This window comes from Bombus pascuorum, unplaced genomic scaffold, assembly GCF_905332965.1.
Source record: "Bombus pascuorum unplaced genomic scaffold, iyBomPasc1.1, whole genome shotgun sequence".
NCBI lineage: Eukaryota > Metazoa > Arthropoda > Insecta > Hymenoptera > Apidae > Bombus > Bombus pascuorum.
In genome coordinates, this window is record NW_026869739.1 from 314,858 (window position 1) to 335,064 (window position 20,207).

At 35.4% G+C, this 20,207-nt stretch overlaps 1 protein-coding gene and 1 long non-coding RNA gene across 2 annotated transcripts; one reads left to right on the top strand and one right to left on the bottom strand.

Annotated features, from left to right (window-relative positions):
- Window positions 1–8,522: 8,522 nt before the first annotated feature.
- Window positions 8,523–9,877, top strand: LOC132915730 (cytosolic endo-beta-N-acetylglucosaminidase-like). The gene is made up of 3 exons (XM_060975547.1): window positions 8,523–8,570; window positions 9,036–9,254; window positions 9,558–9,877. Exons 1-3 carry the CDS (start codon window positions 8,523–8,525, stop codon window positions 9,825–9,827), a joined length of 537 nt encoding a protein of 178 aa, XP_060831530.1. The 3' UTR covers window positions 9,828–9,877.
- An 8,713-nt stretch (window positions 9,878–18,590) lies between these two features.
- On the bottom strand, window positions 18,591–19,821 carry LOC132915721 (uncharacterized). Its single transcript, XR_009659947.1, has 3 exons — window positions 19,720–19,821; window positions 19,594–19,636; window positions 18,591–19,161 (listed from the first exon to the last, which is right to left on the bottom strand). It is a non-coding gene; the product is annotated as an uncharacterized LOC132915721 (long non-coding RNA).
- Between the last annotated feature and the right edge of the window lie 386 nt (window positions 19,822–20,207).

The following is a 20,207-nucleotide window of genomic DNA, read 5'->3' on the forward strand; positions in this document are numbered from 1 at the left end:
CCCTACATCAGTAAAATAAACCAAAAGAAAAGAGTGGAATTCGCGAAAGAGTTTGTTACGAAAGATACTGATTTTTGGGAAAAGATCATGTTTTCAGATGAAAGTAAGTTTAATATTTTTAAATCTGACGGCAGAATATTAGTATGGCGAAAACCCAACACAGAGATGGACGAACTGAATCTGCAAGCCACCATGAAACATGGGGGTGGTGGTTTAATGGTGTGGGGATGTATGGCATCATCGGGTGTAGGAGAACTTATATTCATTGATGAGATAATGGATAAATATGTATATTTAAATATACTCAAGCAAAATCTTTTGAAAAGTACTCAAAAATTAAACCTCCCCAGGGATTTCTATTTTCAGCAGGATCGAGATCCTAAACATATGGCGTATATTGTTCGTCAGTGGATAATATATAATACTGCCCACACATTAAACACACCACCTCAAAGTCCCGATATGAATCCCATTGAGCACGTGTGGAACGAATTGGAAAAAAGAATTAGGAAACATAATATCACAAGCAAGTCTGAACTGAAGAAAGTTCTTCTGCAGGAATGGAGCAATATTGTACCTGAATTCACTAAAAAATTAGTCCACTCGATGCCCAGAAGATTAAAGGAAGTCCTTAAAAGAAAAGGACTGCCAACAAAATATTAGAAGTTTATTATGTAATTAGTTATAAGCGTAAATATTCTACTGTGCCAATAGTTTTGTCCACCCATAAAATGTTCAAAAAATATATTTTTGTTATTATTTTGCGTATTATTTTATTTATATTGTTGCTCTTGTTATGTAATAAACTAGGATAGATAATAAATAAATACGTCAAAAAGTTTTTTGTTTAAATCAATTTGTTTAGTAGTTATAAGCATTTCTATCATAACAATCATGCTGTGCCAATACTTTTGTCCAGCACTGTATACAGGGTGCGCCGTTAGAATCCGGACAAAAGAAGTTTTGTGCAGAAAGTTGTTTATTTAAGTCAATACACAAAAACACATGAAAATGTTGTTATATCTCATTTAAAGGGTCCTTGCTGAGAACTTTTATTCTATGTAACCACCCTCTGCCTCTATGACCTGCTCTATTCTTGCTCTAAAGCGCGAGCACGCTGACTTCAACTGGTCGCGTTTAATTGTCGCGAATTCTGACTCGATAGCAGCTCGTAGGGAGTTGACGTTGGGGTGCCTGCATTTATTAGTTTGTCTCTCGATAACGCCCCACACGTAATAGTCCAATGGGTTTAGGTCGGGACTGTTAGGAGGCCAGAAATCTTTCGACCAAAACATGTCCACATTGTCAGAGAGCCAATTTTGAACAAGATGACTTGTGTGAGCAGGTGCGCCATCTTGTTGTAATAAATACGGCCTTCCAGAAGCCGTAATTTCCATCCACGGCTTTATTACTGTCTTCAGGACCTCCAAATAAACCTCCTTTGTGATTCTTTCGCCTTTTTGGAAGAAGTGCGGAGGCATGACGTCGCCCTCACTTGAGACAACGCTCAAAACGTGAACACTTGCTGGAAATTTGGTTTTGCCCACAACAGGAACATCTTCGAGATTGTGGGCCAGCCAACGGTCGTTCCTCCGATTCACTTTGGCATCCACAGTAAAAATTTTCTCATCGGAAAAAAACCTAATGCGGCCAGCAGCTTCGTGTTTTAACGAACACAGAATCAAATGACAACGGGCAAATCTTTTAAGCTTGGCGGCCTCGGAGAGCATCTGACGGACTTTGAGAACGTAGGAGGCATATCTAAGATCCTCTTGAGCTATTCGACGGACAATCGTTTCACTCACCCCCAAGACGGAGGCTAATTTTCGGAGAGAAGTTCCCGGATCTTCCAAAATCATGTCTTGGGCCCTTTGAATAATTTCTGGCGTCCTTGTTGATTTTTCCCTAACCTGAACTTTTCTCGCCGGAGAAGGAGAACCCTTCTCGAACCACTCTGAGGCTGCGTATCTCTTAGCAATGTCGTATACCGTCGATCTTGGGTAGCTAAAGAATTTTATAATTTCGACCGGCGTTCTCCCGGCGCGAAGACTTTCTATAATCGCCGCTCTTCTATCGTATTCCGGGTTTTGCTTAACGAGTTCTGTCATTTTGAGGTTATAGAAGACTTATTGACATATTTAACTAACTTCAGAGTCAATCAGCACAAACATCTGAATTCTAATATGGTGGGAACTACAAATTGAATTCTGTCCGAATTCTAACGGCGCACCCTGTATATATATATAAAATCTTGTTTGCATTAGGCAATTTTAGGACGAACGATTAAGTCGATGAACCTTAATTAGGTTGTTCGAATTCGCACATGTAAATACAGTTTCAAACAAGTTGGCTTTTAGTCGTTCAACCAAAAATGGTCCTAAATGACACGGCGGAGCGCGACGTTTTGTGATGAATGACTATAGTCGCGTATAGTACGTACATATATGAATAGCATTTAATAGAGAGCCACTATAGTCGTTCGTCGTAACGGAAGGAAATAGTACAACAAATTGAATACATTCAATACATTTTGACCATTGTAACAGAATCAATACGTTTTGACCTTATATGTCGAAACAATGCTAATTCTTATTTAACAATATTTTGATGCATTTTTAATGTTTGCATTACCCAATCTAATTTTTTCACATCTTGGCAGTAAAATTTTCAACGGTTTAAGGACCCGCTATAAATTTTAGGATTTATTTAGCTAAGATTCTGCAAAATATTACAAACAACTTTTATCACGTTGCTTCAAAATCTAAAGTTTTCTGAAAAAGAACAGACCGAAATTTGACGTTGATTTATGCTTTGCTTCAGTGCATAATACATATCTTTGTCATAAAAAAAAAAAAAAAAAAAAAAAAAAAAAAAAAAAAACTGACAAAACATGGATCACGTTGCGTTCGCTTAACTTCAAATTTTAAATCGAAATCTAATAAATATTTAACAGCATTTTTTCTCACAATATTTTGAACAATATTACACATTTCTGAAATTAATTATTTCATATAGAAGGACGTAGCAATATCAAAGTTTAAATTACTATAATCCTACTAAAATATCTCGTTACTGTAACTTCTTCAACATCCCCGTAAAATAGCTGAAACTGAAAAAGATATATCTGCCTGTAACAACGTATATTCGTATTAACTACCTTATCCAACTGTCGTGGCATCGTTTCGCACAAGAATATAACATGGCATACAATCATACGAGACTAAACGTATGAATTTTCTCTTTCCGTTCCAGATCATACTCCATCTCACGACCCGAATACTCGTTGCCGTTGGCAAAATAACCCGGAAAACAATCCTTCCGCAGCTCACCCGGTCATCCCACCGACAACAATTGAAATTAATTACCCGCCAGTGCCAGAAGGAAGCACTATTGTAATCGACATCGAGCAAATCGCAAACGGGTCTTTTGCCGGGGGACAGGGCATGTCGACTGCCCCGGGGTCAAGACCGAACACTTGCAATAGACCAGTCGTTTCAACTCGGTTCGTTACACGGCCGCAAACTATCGACTAGATAGCCGCTATTCGAAGTAAATAGAATTACGGTGTAATTAGTTTCGCATCGTACGAACTATGAACTATAAATGTTCTTTCGCTCATCGGGCAATCACGCGCTGTCCGATTACCTCCAAGATTTTATGTGTACGATCTACGTGTGTAACCTAATATAAATATATATGCATACTAGATGACCGTAAACTGCAGTTATTCAATCACAAACACCCCTATTATCCCAAAAGAAATAAGCGGATCGCCCTGCTCGCGGTGTCGATTCGTGTAATCGTAACGGGAATTTACGACTCCCGTTGACGCACCTAACCGAGACGCATCTCCCCGCGGCTGGACGAAGTAACATACATCATAGAAATAAATTATTATTCGCGAAAATATAGACTTGTAACAATAAGTGTAATTTTAACAATAACCCTCAATGGATAAAAAATACAAAAAGTTTAATTACTACTTTTTGGTTTTTAAGTAACGTTGCACAAGCAAACAGATTTTACCAGCCATTTCCTACTTTTTTGGATAACTTCAAATTAAAAACAAGAAACGTCTCCCTAATTGTATAGTTGCATAGATAACACGACCTTCTCCACGAGTTGTAGTTTTCGCACAGTCAATGCAGAAACTGCATACGCAACTTTTACACAGCCCGTAGCGAAAATGAAAGAATTCTATAAATCTTTTTCTATGCTTTATGGGCATTCAACCAAGAAAAGAACATCACACATAATATAAGTCATAAACTGTAGAACAACGCTCGTTGCATTTAGTTTAGCGCAGACAATTTTTTGAAAAAAAAAACCCATCTTGGAACCAATCGATCCTAGAAAAACGTTTTTTTCTTTAAATTACGTGGAATGATTCCAGAAATTAATAAAAGCAAGTTCCACGACGATAGAATGTAAATTGCCAAAGTTATTGTATTTAACAACAAAATAAAAATAATTATCAATCTATTTTATCCATGCCTTTGAACGAAAACATTTTTTTACCCTTGCATATCTATACTATAAGTCTTCTACATAGCGTAGAAGATGGGAGCATAAACTAAGGTAAACTCACATATTTTTCTTACAAATTAAAAATTTCCCGTTTCGTAAATTAATTAATTAATTTTACAAAAACTAACAAACGAATCGATTTGAAATTTGGTATCCTATTTTGATATGACTGATACCATAAAACCTCAATATTGTATGACAATTTTAACTAACGTTATAAACGATTTAAGAAAAAAATCTTTGCACTATTTACTAATGTATAGCATAAAAATTGAGCTTACCGTTACGTAACGAGTCTCATTTTATAGATAATTTTATTATCTACAATATTCTACTGACACTTTTTCACGTATGATAAATAATTTTTAAGATATAGAGGAAATGTAAGAAAAACTCCAGTTTTTTTTATTTAATCGATATGATGTTTATAAAGTTATAAAGTTGCTTGTCTTGTAGATTAGATTATATAGATTATATAGTAACATGATCTAATCTATATCGTTCCGAATCATATGATACAAAAATGTTTCTACCAAGAATTTGTTTCTAATACAATCAGATTATATTCGATTATATTATACAATCAGAATACATATCAGTTTATTTCAAACAGAATATTCGTAGGAGGGCCGTTCCCCTCGTTTTGTATCGAGTCAGAGACCGGCTGAGCATCTTAGGAGTAACGATAGTGAAATGCAATTCAAATTGTATAATTGAGAAATATTACAAACCGTTGTAAAACGTATATTACTTACAGATTATCCAAAGTGAAAAGGTGTAAATTTGGCTGTATGTTATAGTTTCGGTTCACGATAAGGATCCCGATATTCTTCTTATTGATTCTTAGGAAACATGCACGTGTGACGATAACTCGACTTGATGATGCTGCACGACGCATGTACAATGATAAGGAATAAGGACGTCTTTCAGCTTCTTTTCATTTCTGGCTAGTATCACGCGCCGACACCGATAATAAAGATCAGCTATATTCTTTTTAATAGAACCATCCATTTTTTAACACGTTAATCAATCTGTTAATCAATCTGCATTTCTCATAAAAGGATAGTAACCTTTTATGTCGAGAAACCATTAGTACTGAACGAAAAACCTTTGGAAAAGCTGAATAACATAAATAAAATAATTAAATTTTAGGTTTTTGTCGTTTTTTATCACTATAATATTAATTATTTATACTGAGGGTATTATAATTATATACTATAATAGTATATAATATTATAATTTACAACTACATAATATTATATAGTGCTTTAAGTTAATAGTGTTATATATTAAGACGTCCTTAGTGAGGAGTCCCCACACTTCTAGCAGCAAAATGACGTTCGGTCCCGCGCGATAATTCTGACGATGGATATAATAGCACGTACATGTTCCGTATACTTTGTAGTTGCAGGCGACTGACTTGTCGAGGTAAGTCGCAACTTTAGAGTCGCGCGCGATCCTTAATCGCGGTAGTACGAATAAAAATTGTGCCATATTCGGCAATGGATTTTATAATCGAGTGACTAGTCGCAAATGGAAAGCACGCTTCAGACGGTGTCACGTAAAATAATAAAGAAAAAAAGAAATTAAAGAAAAAAGAAACTTTTATTTTTTTTCCTTTTATTTGCTATACACTTCCGAGCTCTAGGCGTGATTGTTCAAGACTGACTTGGATGATTTTGGGGTGAGTATTTAAATTCTTTTGTTCGTGGGAGTGGGAAAAGGCTTCGGTCATATATTTCTGAGAACGGATAGAGTGACCGGGTGTTATCCGATGCTTACTTATGCTAAGGCGCTTGGAATTTCGCTATCTTATCGCTTTGTTTAGTCGGATTTCGTCTGCGATATTTCGTATGTGACAACGGCAACGTTGGAAGACCAGAAAAATAAAGCTCTTCTATCTCACAAAAGAAAGATACGTACATATGTGTTTCCTTATTCTTTCAAATTTTGGCGCTGCTGCGCCAATTTACGGCTATTAAAATATGGAGAGGACTTGGAGAGGTATTATAAGGAACTTTATTCTAATATTCACGTAATTGCTCGCCACGTGTGATACTCGCCAGAGATCTAGGGCATAAGATTTTCACACTGCGCTTCTCTCTTTTCTCTCAACGGAGTCCTAGGCCATCGTACAACGCTCGCATACATACTATGAAGGGGATACATACTTGTGTGTGGTTGTGCTATACGTTACCTCCCTCTCGCACGTACAATACAAATGTACCATATGCCGCTCTTAGTTTGAAAAACCTGACTATGAAGTGGGAAAGGTGATAAATGATGAACTTTTGACAATACTGATAACGAGTCAACAGTTCAGTACTTTCCTCGGAATCTTGAGGGAGAAAAATTACCTAGAGAAAATAATAACAAATTTGTTAAGTTTATTAATATATTCACATAATAGACCGTAGGCGATACATTTTATGTCCCATGAGACATGCGACATGCCGCGAGACCAAGCATCGATTTTCAAATTTTATAGTTGGACATAGATACACAACTGTCTTGTAACTATACTATTATTATCAGTACCAGAAATGCGTTCGGTTGCCGTCGATCGTTTGGTAGCCGACATATTATCTTTGATGAGAACGCTTTGCATATAGTAAGTATCTATACTAATAAATTGCATGTATGCCTTTAACATTATCATATTGTATAGTGCTTCTCCCTATAATATATATTAATATATAATATAAAATTTAAAATTTATTTCTGGTGACTTAAAGGACATAAGTATAACTTGTATGGCTTGTGTATGGCTGTGCATTACGTTATTTGCAAATTAATTAACAACAGTAATTAATTTAAGTTTCTAGTATTATCGTAATATTAAATGATTATTCTTAGGAAGAAAATTACTCTGTACGTGCACATATCTTAAGTTGCTAAAAGTTAAATTACAACAAGACATGTAATGGATTAATAGTGTACGATAATTAAAAAGAGTGTCATTTTTTATAAATTACGAAAAGGTTACTTATATCTGAACTAAGAAATGTCATAAATATCATAAAACGGAAGCAGAAGAAATAAAATTGAAAGATAGAATGAGAAAGAGTAATATTTTAAACGTGAAGGTTAGGTGTTAAATTCTACTCAAATCAAATAAAATATTTAATTAAATATAAAAAGAAGTTAAAGTATTTACTTAGTTATGTTTATTCCAAATTGTTTGTTTCGATATAATTTTTGCAAAATATTAAAGAATATATACTTATGTAAATAAGAATATTACTTTCAAAGTCGAAACAATCATATAAACATTGATGTACGTGCATTATAAATTCATAATTTTATTTTATATACTTTGTTTCAGATAGAGAAATGAACATTTTTTTGCTCATTAGCAGTTGGTAGATAATGATGTTAAATCATGTGACTTAATTTGATATGCTAGTTCCCTTAGATGGGAACACTATCATGCATGTATACAACTTTCCAGTGAAGCAAATAAGAAGAGAAACCTTTGTTTGAGTTAATGAATTAAAAACTATTTGAAAGTGGTCTGTAGAACAGTATAAATCGGAGAGATGACAACCGAAGTTACATAGTCACAACCTTTCGAAAACTTAAAAGAATTATTCGATAACGTGGGTAATTTGAAACCATGACCGGAAATTGAATAACTACGAGATTCAACTGATTATGTGTACAGTGGTTTAGAAATAGGCGCAGAAAGAATGCAGTTAGAAAAATTGGATAGAGAAGTACATCCTAAAACGTTGCTTTCTCATGATATGAAAGGTGGCTGCCTAGAAGACAGGTAATAGAAATCGCTATATTTATTAATTCATATATTATACATAATATAGCCGTGATTTTTCAGATTTATATATGGATCAGAATCTTATGATTCTTACCTATTTTATCACTGGAGTGTTATTGACACTTTTGTGTATTTTAGTCATCATTTCATAACTGTGCCACCTTTTGGATGGATTAATGTATCACATAATCATGGTGTAAAAGTTCTTGGTACTGTAATTATGGAAAGAGAAGGTACCTGGGATGTAATACTTGAATCTCAGGAAGAAGTAAGAAGATTTGCAGATGCACTAATACTTGTTGCAAAATTTTATAAGTTCGATGGCTGGTTATTAAATATTGAAAATACCATTAAAGGTGAGCAAGTTAATAATTTAATTTATTTTGTAAAATATCTAACAGAAAATATTCATGAAGCAATTAGAAATTCTGAAATTATATGGTACGACGGCGTAACCAATGAAGGAAAATTAAATTGGCAAAATGAGCTTAATTACAATTGTTTCTGTTTGTAAATTTTATTTAATGTTCTGAATACAATGTTTCAGAGATTTCTTTTTAAACTGCGATGGCATTTACTTGAATTATAACTGGACGAAATCAAAATTGGAAAACAGTTTGGCACTTGCAAAAAATCACAGCAGAGATATTCGTGATATTTATGTAGGACTTGATATTTGGGGAAGATGTTGTCCTGGTCATTTAATATTTCATTAAACCATTATAATCTACAGGCTTTACAAAAAATACGACAAGAAGGACTTTCTGTCTCGCTTTTTGGTCCAGGTTGGACTCACGAATTTTTCGGATCTAAGACATTCGAAGAAATAGAAGATCTATTTTGGGCACAGTTGTTTCCTTATTTATATGTTCATGTACCTATCTACGAAGAAGAAGTATTCAAAACATCATTTTGCCGTGGCAGTGGTAGCTTGTATTATCGCTGTGGTCAGGTATATTAAATATCTCACATTATTTTTAACAAACTGAATTTATCATAAAAGATATAACTTAGAAAACACGAAGTTGGCACCCTGCTGGGGATAGTCACCCATACGCTATGTTTAGTTTTATTTTATTTTTTTTATTACCGATGAGATATAATACTTTACCAAATGTCCTTCAGGACAAATTGTAAAAACCAAAATAAACTATATATATATATATATATATATATATATATATATATATATATATATAAAAACTGAATTTATTACATGAATATATTATAACTGAAATGCACATATTTTATGCAGGCACTATATGAAAAGGATGGGAAAAGATTTAAACACAAACCATTTTACAATTTATCCCTGCAAAATCCACAAATATCAGTACCTATACCGCACATGAAATTTACATCATCGCCTCAACTTCCAGAACCGAAAAGTGAAAACGATCGAAATGAGTGTTCAAAAGAACCGATACAATATGTTTATGAAACGAGGAAGAATGTTATTCGAGTATTAAAAAATGTTGTAAATATTGAAAATAAAATGCCAATGCATCGAACTGTCAGAATTTGATATCTTTGTCCACGGGGATAAGACCACTGAGACAACAGTAACAACATAGAGATCGTCCTCCAGACCATAAATAATAATAATCTTTAAAATTGCTACAAGACAAACACCGAATCTTCCGCACCTTAAATCAGCTGAAGAAGCGCTTCGGCACTCTATGTTACTCTATCCCATTGGTCATCGAACACGGCAAGGGATATAGAGCCATAAAAATGTTTATCAGTAAGGCCTCTGATAGATCCCGAGTTCTCTGCACTCAGAGAATTAAAGATTCCAAAACCACGTTTCCGCAAGTAAGACGAATGCTATACCTCTTGATCGGCGCCCTCAAATTTTCTTCGGACGATTCTCACCGTCTTCCATAGTTGAATAACCTCCTCGTGTGACAGAACAGAAGATACATCGTTACTGGTACCAAGTCGACAAATAAGTCCACTTCGTGACGTCTCCGGTACCGCCGGCTTCCCAGAACTTACTAGTAACGCGATGACATGCCAAGAATAAACGTCTACGCAACACGTGCTTCTGTTATTCACGATCTTGTGTCGTTTCCTCCTTTCAAGTTATAAACTGTTCTTTGTACAGGTCTTTAATTAGTATTGTGCTTGCGTGCTATTTCATCACTTCAAACTTGTTAAACTTTTATCACTCGTTCCAACAGCACTTGTTATTTGTATGTAGCGAAGCATTCTTTATCCGGTCTCCTTTCTACCGCGCGAAAAGTTTCGTGAATCCCACAAGACTACTGGGGACAAATTTTGGAAGTGTGCGCCGAAATGTGTATGATGATCTTCTCAGATTCCCAAATTTCATAATCTTGAAAATGCAGATTTTCGTTGAGCCGCTGGAACAGGGTCTGTACCTTCACCTGAGGAAACAGGGCTAGTAACCGCTCCGGCTCCGATGTCTCAGAGAATTATTTCACATCGGTAGATTCGTTAACGATTCAATTTAAGTTGCTGAATGGTATAGGTTATCAGGCTTCGATATCTTCAACGCAGTACCAATATAGCTATAGCTCCCGCAAAGATGCACATTCTTCTTCTCCTTGATGCTCAATGATCTCTTGTACCAGCATACTTTTCTAAGATATGGAAGATGGGGAAAGTAGTTCCCTTGCTGGGGAAGGATAAGAACAAACCAACAAACCAAATCCAGCCAGGTACAGATCAACGAGTTTGCTGTTTGCAGAGTATCCATTAGTAAGGTCTTTGAGAGTGTGATACAGAGACTCATACCGTTTCATTGTAAAGAGGCTGCCGTTCCTCCCGATCAGCAATTTGGCTTCCGGGTCAAATACAGTAAGGTCCACGCCATAATAAAATTCGTGACAGGCGTCTGCTGGTAGCAAAACTCTACTCATAGTCCTGGAAAGGGATTTTGACATGTTTCGATCGAGCGGTTTGCTATAAAAGCTGATACGATACGGTTTCTTTAAACATGCAGTTCAGGTGATTTGGTCCACAATCTTCGAAATGTGTCTCATTGGATGTCAAGCTCGAATATCGTCTTCGGAGTGAATAACGGTCTGCAACAGGGAACGTTCAACACCTCCATCCTGTTCAATTTGTATTTTAGTCGTGCTTCGAGCCTCTTCCATCTGAATAGCGACTTTAACCTATGCGCGTTAGTATTTGCCAATGGCCTCCTCATTTACGCGACGGGAATGTATTCATCCAAAATTAATTCCAAGCTACAGGAAATTTTCGATCGAATTATGGTTTGCTGTGGTAACTGAAAGTTCCGTACATTCTCGCTGATTTCTTATCACCGGCAATAGCCCCTATCCGTTCCGCATAAGAAAATGGTCAAATATCCCGGTATATATTTGTATTGCAAATTACAGATTACACAGCACGTTAAGACGCAAATGTAAAATAAATCAGAAAAGACTATTATAGCAAATAAAGGTTCGGTCCTCTCAAAGCATCTCTGCGTGAAATGTAGGCTTCTGTTGTACAAATTGCTGTCACCAATCCTATCCCGACTTATGCCTGTCCGATTTGGCTAAATGTCACAACGAGTCAGATGGACCAGCTCAGGCGTTTCAAACGGTAATGTCCGGGGCATTGCATGGGGCTGTATCGCACGAGCTATTTTACATACCAATACAAATATTTTACATAATTTTATATACTATATACAAGTTGCACATAGCTTTTAAATCTCTTGTATCTGTAGGACGCGATGAGAGTGCCATGGACTCTCAGTTGACCTGTTTATGTTAGAATTAGCGAAGAATCATAGAGTCAAAGTACGTCTAATCGTCGATCAACTTTGGTGGAGATTCATTAAATCCAAATCATTACTTGTATTATTTTTTTTAAATGAATTCAAAGTAGAGTATGCACTATCTATTTTCCACTTCAGGATTGATATTTCAACAAAACTGCGCGCATGCATAAACCATGATAAATAATTTACGACTGTAACTATAATGCATTTTTATATGCTACTGAGAACACCTACACTTCGTTAGCAGCGCGATACTAGTAACGATACTAGTGATTTAGTACGGGAATTGCTGGAAATTTTAAGAATAATCACCATTTTGGGCAACTTGTCTGAAAGCTAATTTCTCTGCGATTTCGATGGTATTGTAATATGTTGCAAGGCTCAATATTGTGGACAATTTTGTTTTCCTATACATGTAACTGATGATCGTTAGTTTACAAATTATGTAGAAAAAATGTACAAACGAAACTACAAACTAATCAGCTTTGTCAATAGATTATATATGCTCTTTGTGACTGCAAGACGGGTTGCATTCCAGACTTTATTTTTTATACGGTGGCTGGTACTTCTATAGGGTCCGAACATAAAGAGTGTGGTAAATCAAAAAGTATTGTAATGTCCCTCCTAGAACCACATTTAGGTAAAGGCCACGCCCTTTACGTCGGCAATTGGTACGCAAGTTCCGCATTACTTGATATGTTACACAAAAATTTTACAAATGCGTGTGGCGCCGTAAAAAAGGGAAGAAAAGGAATACCAAGAATGAACGAAAAATTACAAAAAGGAGAAGCGTGCTTTCGCACGTTTGCAAATATATTAGCCACAAAATGACACGATAAAAAAGAGATTTTCTTAATTTCAACAATACATACAGAAGAATTTGTGGATGTACTAAAACACTACAGTGCACAAGAAATTTTACAGAAATCATCCTGTGTACATGACTGTAATAAATTGATGGGTGCTGTAGACATAGTCACCAGCACTATAAATTATACTCGCAAAACAACGAAATGGTACAAAAAATATTTCTTCCGTATGATTGATACGTGTTTATGGAATTCGTATTGTCTGTACAAATTGAAAATCAACAAAACAATAACAATTGCGAAATTTCAACTGTAATTGATCGATCAAATTTTAAAGAAACATCAGAAAAAGAACAACAAGGCGTCCCATTATACCCGGATATAATCGCTCATTAAAACTCAACGGAAGATATTTTCCTTCACTTTCTGAAGCTACAGGAAAAAATAGACCACGAAGATGTGTTGGGTGTGCGAGAAACGATAAAAGACGAGTATCTCGTTATCAATGCCATGAATGTGATGCTGGGTTGTACGTGTTTACATGTTCCAAAACATATCATACTGAACTAAATTATTAATTACAGTATATTGTTCTTTCACTATTTTCAATCGTTAATCAGACTCTTTATACCCATTAAATAAGTTTATATCCTTTATGTAGAAATTATGAGTATATTGTTTAGAAGAAAAGGGACTTTTCTTCTAAGATAAATTGTCCACGCGCATTGTGTACACTTTCGGCACGGGGTCCACTTTAGTGGCGGTGCTACGGCGGACCGAATCGCCGTGGCAAAAGGGTTAATAACGTTTAGGGAATCTCAGGGCTGGCTGTCTCTGTTGACGGTCGGTGCACGAAGAGACGGTGCAGGGATAATCGGCTGGAGAGCCAACCTGTTGGAACCGAGTTTTACGCTGGCGGTTCCGCCTCCTCGTGGCCCACATTGGTAACGGCGCGGCGCGATGCACGCATCGCGTGGAATCGGCCAAGCGACCTGCTTGTTCCCCGAAAAGATTGCTTCAATTTGTTCAATGATCCGCAAGAAGAGGGTAGGGTTTTTCCAAGTCGCGCGCCGTCCTCCGGGCAAGGAGCGCTGGGAAGTAGACGAGAATCGAATACGAACACCTAGATACGAAGTCAGTACGAGTTCCTACTAGAGGTATGACGCGGTCAACCAAAAGGTCGGGTCGTGAAACGCAAACATTACTTGTCTCTAACCAAACTCAGCTCGAAAACTAAGGCCGAGCGGTGGGATAATTTTCCGAATAATTCGAAAAATAAGGTAAACCATGGCTTATAAGTATGTATGGAAGAAAGTTGTTCAAAATATTGAGCAGCAAAACCTACTTCAAAGTCATGAAAATACGACATTTTTAGTTCCACCAAAATGGTGATTCTGTTCAAATTTCTTGCGATTTTCGTACAAACCCAAAAATATCGTTACATTTCCCTATTGATACTCTAACGAAGGATCTATAACCTTGTATATAATAAAATATGGCCACGAAGAGATTAAGTAAAGAGATGAATCTTTGATTATTTTCTAAAGTTATTGAAATATTTGATTACGTTTTTCCTATATAATCAAACAACTTTAATGTAAAAAAAATTTGATCCCCTTTTTATACCTAAAGAATAAATATTATTTAAAAGAGAAAGAATAGCTTATGCAGTAAAACAAAACATATTACATAAAAATAAAGCGCAGTAACTGTTATGTAATAAAGTAAATGGCTGGCCGATATGCGCATAGCCTATCACTGCCAGAAATTGTCAGCTGTCAGCTACTTAAGCAGCGTAAGAGAGATTTTCTTTTGAGAGCTTAACAAGTGAAGGTGTTTCAGTAGCCACTGATTTCATCATCTTCAAATATAATTCAGTTCAATGTTATTTATATGAAGAATTCGATCATACACGATCGCTTAAGAAATTTTGGGGTTAGTTTCAAGGATGGATGTTTGGGTTTCTTACAAGCATAAAGGAAACTGACTTGATTCGATGCACCATCACCTGCATGGCACGATTGAAACGGGGAGAGAATAATGCACATTTGGGGCAAATCGGAATGAGATATGAGAAATGCACTGTTTACACAAATATTAAACGTAAACGATCATCAACAAATCAACCGTATCGAGGCAGCTAGGAAGGAAAATGGAGTGCCTCATTAAATAAAAAATTATAAAAGAAAAAGAAAACGCTTCAATGGCCGCAATTTTACAATCACAGACAATAAAGGCGAATTTCAACACACATAAACTAGAAACATAAGACATCATTTCTCTATCACATTTATGACATATATGTGACACAATTATGTGTCGGCGTTACATCGGATTTAAGAAAACTTCAGAGCGTAAACAATTCCCCTACATAGAAGTCACAGCATAATATCCAATAATTTTTAGAATTAACAGGATATTATTATGGATTCGACAAGGTCTACGCTGTTAAAACAAAACTTATTCAATTATCAGAAAAAGAAATCCACATCAAATACAGGCGAACATCGGAAGAGACTTGAAAATCACTGTGATGGACGATCCTCACAACTAATACTACGATATATTTTACACGGTATTTACAAACAGCAGTTTAAACTACACCGCAACTATTTAAGAACCAAGCAAGAATATCTGCGGCGTATGCCCTGCTTTTTCCAACTTTACCTCTCAAGAGCTGTCCACGCACCACCAACTACCGACTCTTACTTTGAATAATTTCAGTGAAAGGTTCCACTCAAACAAAACTGATGTTGCTATCAGAAAAATAAATCAATTTTAGATACAGGCGAACATCACAGGAGATTCGAAAATCTCTGTGATCCACGATCCGCACTACTAATACTACGGTATCTTTTATATGGTATATATACACGGCATTTACTGCTCGTAGTTTAAACCAGACAGCAATTATTCTGGAACGAAGCAAGAATATCTGCGGGATAAAAGTGAGGTTTTTGAAGAAGTAGAAGGACTATTATATGGACCAGGAATAACTGATTAGCAAATTATCAACTTAGGTAACTAAAAACTCATATTTTTTCCTACTGTAAACTTTGAAACGTGTTCTCTCCAATTTTGATTTTCACGATTTTTCTAAATTGGCGGGCGTGATAGTAAAAAAAACTAAACGACTTATTTAATTGAACCAAAAAATTTTTTCTTCAGTATTAAATTCTCTTCTAAGTGAAATAAAAAAGTTCGTCAAAAAGTTTATTTAAATAATTGTTAAAGCAGCTTAAAGTTTTTTTTTAAACCCGCCAATATTTTTAATTTCAAATTTTTTCTGCCCTTTCTTCGTTCACTCAGAAGAAAATTATATAGTAATTTAATCTTTTTTTTGATTTTTTGTTTCAGTCAAGAATTACGAAGTGGACCTTTCCCGCCGATTGAAGACTGCAGCGTAGGTAGGTAAGCAAGGTAAGCATCCGTACGAGATCACCTTGGTCGCGAAGAACGGACTGATTGGGATCAGAATGAACAACGTGTATTGCATTGGGATTGACAAGGAAATATGTCGGTGGGAAAATACCAAAGGTTTGGTCAACTTCGGACCATTATTATGTCCTGCATGATTTTAAAAATAAGAAGACGAGACGTAATGTCGACAATTTTAGGTACTCGACGAAGGAAGCCGACATGGAGAATTTTATTTTGAAGTTTGACCGGAATTTTGATAATTTATTTAAGGATCCATGTGGGGCCTTATGTGGCTATTATGTCCAGAATAACCCGCGAGAGTCCGAACAGACGGTCTCCACGTGGAAATCCAAATAAAGCGGTTGGCGTGGAAGCTATACCAGGGACGGCTGTCAAGGTGGAGAAAAGAACGGATATGGTGCTAAGAGTGTTAAACGCGGTACACAACAATGGGAAGATATCGCCGAAGTGGAAGGTGGCGAGGTACTCATTCCGAAACCGGGTAGAAACCCCGCACTTATATCGTCTTTCCGACCGATCAGCATGCTTCCAGCACTTAGTCAAGGCTGGGAGCACACGTTTAAGAACCTGATCGAGGAAAGTTTGGATCTAGACCCTTTCCACGAGGATCAGTACAGTTTCAGAAGGAGGAGGAGTACGCTAGACGCCTTGCATCGAGTGATGGAGTTGACCGAAAGCTGCAGAAAGAGAACAGGATTTGTGTACTCGCAGCAGTGAATATAAAGAACGCGTTTACCACTCTTAGTTGGAATAAGATCCTACTAGATGTCGAAGCAAAAGGGATGCCCCTAAAACTTTTGACGTTCCTCGACAATTATCTTGAGAATAGGAAGATAGTAGTGCAGAACACTGGGGGGACGGTGAAGAAATATGTCTTGGCGGGTGTCATTCAATGATCGATACTTACGTTTATTGGCAAATACAGGAATAAAATACTCGATCCAATTGTAAAATCTGCTTCCTGACGCTCACTTTATTATGGGAAGAAAAGAGAAGAAACTCCAGAACATAAAAGATGGATAGAGTGAATTGTTTATGAATGTTCTGTCAACCACGAGAGAAAAGTGTAGGAAAAATGTGGGTAAACGCCGTGACTAAAATGTTTTTGCATTCAGAAAAATTACATGGCGCGAATTACGTGAATCATATCGATACAAAGGCATTTAAAACATTAAGCGCGAGGCTGATTTTGATATGCTTTCTGTTGAAACGGCGTGCAGACGCAGCCGCGATCACTCGGCAAGTGTGAGTTAGAGTATAAGCAGACGATAATACACACATCGCGGTGACGATTTAGTTTCATTTTATACAAATTATAAAGGAAAAATGACGAGATGGGTGGAGATGGAACTCATTTCAAGTATGAAAATGAAGCTAAGAGAGCAATGAAGTTGTTTATCAAAAGTTTATCAGAAGTATCCAGCAGAATTCTTTGCTGATGGAATAAAGAAACTTATCACGCGTTGCCAAATATAAATTGATGCAAATGGCAATTATGTCGAAAAATAATTAAGATATTTTATAAGTAATGAATTGAATTTTCATTTCTTTTCTGTTTCATTTCAGTTCACGTTAAAAACGAAACTGCGCCTTCGTATCTCGCAAAATAAAATGAAAATGAATAGTTCGTGTTGTTCGATGATTCCGTTAAACGAAATAATGTTAACATCCATATATCTTTCGTGCGTTCATGTCTACAAAAAGCTAACTACATACATTAAAGGAAGGGGATTAAAACAGGCGGATTGTTTGGCTACATTCTTATACTACGATATAAATATACATAACAATAAGATAGTTAATAACTATATTAAAACAATATATATGAACAATATATACATACGTTCACCGCGGAAAGTATGCTGACATCCTACAATACGATCTGTTTAAATCGGTTTTTAGTTGTTACTATTATTCTTTTTTATCTACCAAATCTACCAATCGGTCAAAACTCAAACTGCTTTGTAAACAACAGTGGTGTAACCGATATCGTAACGTTTCATATCATATAAAAAAGTATTATCCTATTTATGTCGAAAAACTGTAAATTTAGATTATTTGGTACGTTTAATTTGTCGTATGAAAGGTAAACATAGGACACGAAGCGGTATTATGTTTACGTTAAAACAAACGAAAGACAAGGACAACGTAAACACAAGAGAACCGTTTCGCGCCCTTACCTGGCTTTCTTTCTTAATAATTCTTTTTAATTTTCTCATAAGAAATACAAACATAGATCGATGTATGTATTTAAATAAAAAAAAAATGGCTCCATTTGCAAAAATAAAGTTGAAATGGAACCCTCCTGCTAGATTAACAAAAAAGTAATTTGCACCGTATGTGATGTCTTCTTTCGAACTAAACAATTTTTGTTAAATCTTTTTCTGATAACATCAATCTCACGTGAGATATTCTACCGCTTACTGTTTCGCCATTGGTTAAATATTGAGACTAGGTTCCTATGTATAATTGAATATCTAGATATAAAATACATATAAAAATTGAAAGTTTTAGACGATTTTGTAGACATCAGATTCGGTACATTATTCAAATTATGTCCATATTTAATTATAATGACTTGCAACAGAATCTGAGAACTCAGGTTTGTTTTTTTCCATTCATTATTTTTGGTTGATAAATAGAAAAGATAACGAATGAATATACTGTATCACTTTTTTTAAAATGAAACAGTGCATTAAATACGGACATTATTGCAAATAATACAGCAATAGTAGATAATTAAAAAGAAGTAGGGAAAAAACTTACCATTACAGCATGGAAAAAAATTTATGAAGAATTGTGTTAGTGGAATTAGATTCTTTGTGTATGACGAAGTGCATCAGGGAAGGATTCTTAAACAAATTTCGTAAAAAATTACTATCTATCGGATAAATACAATACGAGATTCAAAGAATAATTAATAGTAACAAAAACATAATTATTTTATATGAACATAATATTCAATTATAGACATATTTATACGTTAAGTTCTGTGATTAGTGACCATTATCGATGACTGACTTTATTTTTGGTTCTGAATAAGCATCATCTCTGATGAAAACATTTTTTAGCGAGAAAAGATAAAATAGGAAGAACGATCTAACATTTATATAAAAAACTATAATCAATATATTTAATTAGAACTAAAACATAAATATGTATAACATCACTCTTACGTTAATATAAATGTATAAATGCAAGTAGTATATTAGAGAGGAAAAATATAATAAAAATAAGAAAAAAGAAAAATAAATAAGAAAATTGTATTGGTTTCTACGACTTACTTCCACATGTGGAATAATCTATCTGGTTGCCGTATGACCCATTCTAGAGACAGAACAAAGTTATTGGATTAAAATAATTCACAAGAAGTTTGTAATTCTTAAAATTTGCAAGTATAAAGTATTTACCCTGAATAAATCCTTTTTATAGAAAATTTACAAGTCGACTTTCGAATAACTAGATTTTATATTTTATCTAGCATCTAGCACTTTTTATCAATCGCTCAAACAAACCTGGTGAACAGGTTCAAAGGACTACCAGGCAACCTGGAGAACACAGGAAAAGATCTCTCACTAAACCAAGAATAAAATAACACACAAGACACCACCGTCAAAAAGAACGAAAATATGAAAAAAACGAGAAGCTCTCCTCCAGCAGCAATTCCAACAAAAAACAGATTTGAAGTACTACAACCACAGGAAACCAGCTTATCACAACAGCAGGAACACCCACAATCAACGCAACTATTACCATACATTATATCATTTTCATTTTCACATACATCTGTTTTTTAATATTCTTTTTTTTTTTTCTTGAAATTTAAAAGCAAATAACAAAATTACTTACTTCAGCTAACTCTCATACCACGTTGAGAGCACTCGTTCTCGTCAGTCGA